Genomic DNA, 1995 nt, shown 5'->3' with positions numbered 1-1995 from the left:
GAGGGTGGTGTTTGAGCTGGAATGGGGAGCGGCTGGCCGCTGCGCTGGGAGGGAAAAGGGGGAAATCAGAAATAAATGTAAGAAAAGAACCGGCTTTGCCTAATAACTATCACAAGCCACACGTGATGGGCTGGAGCGCGTGAAACAGCCGGGCAGGCGGAGCCACGGCACCATCCGTGTCACACCAGAACGACCAAGGCGGTCATTATGACCGTTTCTGGGTTTTTAAAATTTAACAACTTTGTGGGAAAAAAGATACAGACCCGCCGCTGCTCGAGCTCCCCTGAACCTGCACAGTGTAGCGCGGTGGTTTTAGGTAGGAGTGAAGCCCCGGTGGTTCTAGTCTACAGGACTGGGCTCAGTACTGTCTGTCCGTTCTGACCAGTCTGGTGACGGGGGTCCTCCCCGCGTGTCCTGCCATGATATGAAGTGGTTCTGAGGTCCATATCGGACCAACATGATTACTGCCATGTCTCCACTGCTCCCGTCCTGACGCCATGATGACGCTCACATGACAGGCGGCTCATTTATGTGTAAATGGTTCCGTGACGTGGTTCCAAAGCTGGTCCACGTCCTGCTGAATGACGTATTTACCTTTACACAGCGACCATCTGTTCCGGCCTCTTCCGCCCAGCGCGCAAACCCGCCGCAGAGCCAGCGGACGCACCGATGAAGCCTGACTGGCAGCCAGGCCGCCACGCCCCCAGCCAGGCCGCCACGCCCCCAGCTAGGCCACCACGCCCCCAGCCACGCCCCCACGCCCCCAGCCAGGCCACCACGCCCCCAGCCAGGCCGCCACGCCCGCACCCAGGCCGTCACGCCCCCAGCCAGGCCACCACGCCCGCACCCAGGCCACCACGCCCCCAGCCAGGCCGCCACGCCCGCACCCAGGCTGCCACGCCCCCAGCCAGGCCACCACGCCCGCACCCAGGCTGCCACGCCCCCAGCCAGGCCGCCACGCCCGCACCCAGGCTGCCACGCCCCCAGCCAGGCCGCCACGCCCGCACCCAGGCCGCCACGCACCCAGCCAGGCCGCCACGCCCCCAGCCAGACCATCACACCCCCAGCCAGGCCGCCACGCCCCCAGCCGGGCCGCCACGCCCCCAGCCAGGCCACCACGCCCCCAGCCAGGCCACCACGCCCGCACCCAGGCTGCCACGCCCCCAGCCAGGCCACCACGCCCCCAGCCAGGCCGCCACGCCCCCAGCCAGGCCACCACGCCCGCACCCAGGCCACCACGCCCCCAGCCAGGCCGCCACGCCCGCACCTAGGCCGCCACGCCCACAGCCAGGCCGCCACGCCCGCACACAGGCTGCCACGCCCCCAGCCAGGCCGCCACGCCCGCACCCAGGCTGCCACGCCCCCAGCCAGGCCGCCACGCCGCCAGCCACCACCGAACAACGACCCACGTGTCATACAGCAGCGGCCCTGTCCGTAACTACGTTTCCTTGCTCTTGACGCGTGTGTGTGTGAGTGGTTTTGTGTGTCCTGACGTGTGCGTGTGTCTGTAACAATTTGTGTAAATGTAAACAGTCTTCTCACACCTCCTGTCAGGAGCCAGGAGCACTTCATTTGTAGTGTCCCCCAGCGCACAACAGTACAACACACACACAACACATACCAAACAACACATTTACCCACACAAACACACACAAATCCACACTAACACACACTCCCTTGCTTGCTTGCTGGTTGTCCATGGTGCCCGATGATGACCATCTTCTTCTATTTGTGGGTCCTTTGAGGACTCAGATAGCAGAAGAGGATACCTGCGCAGCAGAGGTGGGTTTAAAGTGGCATGGGGGGTGGGGGGGGGCGCTTCTCCCAACGCCACAGGACTTGATAGTAGAGGAGATGGTTCCGATGGCAAGGGACTAACACACACACATACCCACACTAACACAGACATAGCCACACTAACACACACATACCCACACTAACACACACTAACAAACATCCACAATAACACACATACCCACGCTAACACACAGAAGC

The 1995-nt window shown here is 63.0% G+C and overlaps 1 protein-coding gene across 1 annotated transcript; it reads left to right on the top strand.

Annotated features, from left to right (window-relative positions):
- Window positions 1–669: 669 nt before the first annotated feature.
- On the top strand, window positions 670–1458 carry LOC130116461 (uncharacterized). Its single transcript, XM_056284367.1, has one exon. It carries the CDS (start codon window positions 670–672, stop codon window positions 1456–1458), a length of 789 nt encoding a protein of 262 aa, XP_056140342.1.
- Window positions 1459–1995: the final 537 nt, after the last annotated feature.

The sequence above is a fragment of the Lampris incognitus genome, chromosome 8, assembly GCF_029633865.1.
Source record: "Lampris incognitus isolate fLamInc1 chromosome 8, fLamInc1.hap2, whole genome shotgun sequence".
NCBI classification, from domain to species: domain Eukaryota; kingdom Metazoa; phylum Chordata; class Actinopteri; order Lampriformes; family Lampridae; genus Lampris; species Lampris incognitus.
Note: the sequence above shows the minus strand (reverse complement) of the source record. Positions and strands in the feature narration are given on the sequence as shown.

What these genes read in the sequence shown, in the direction of transcription:
- LOC130116461 (XM_056284367.1), top strand. Translation starts at nt 670, where the DNA reads ATGAAGCCTGACTGGCAGCCAGGCCGCCACGCCCCCAGCCAGGCCGCC.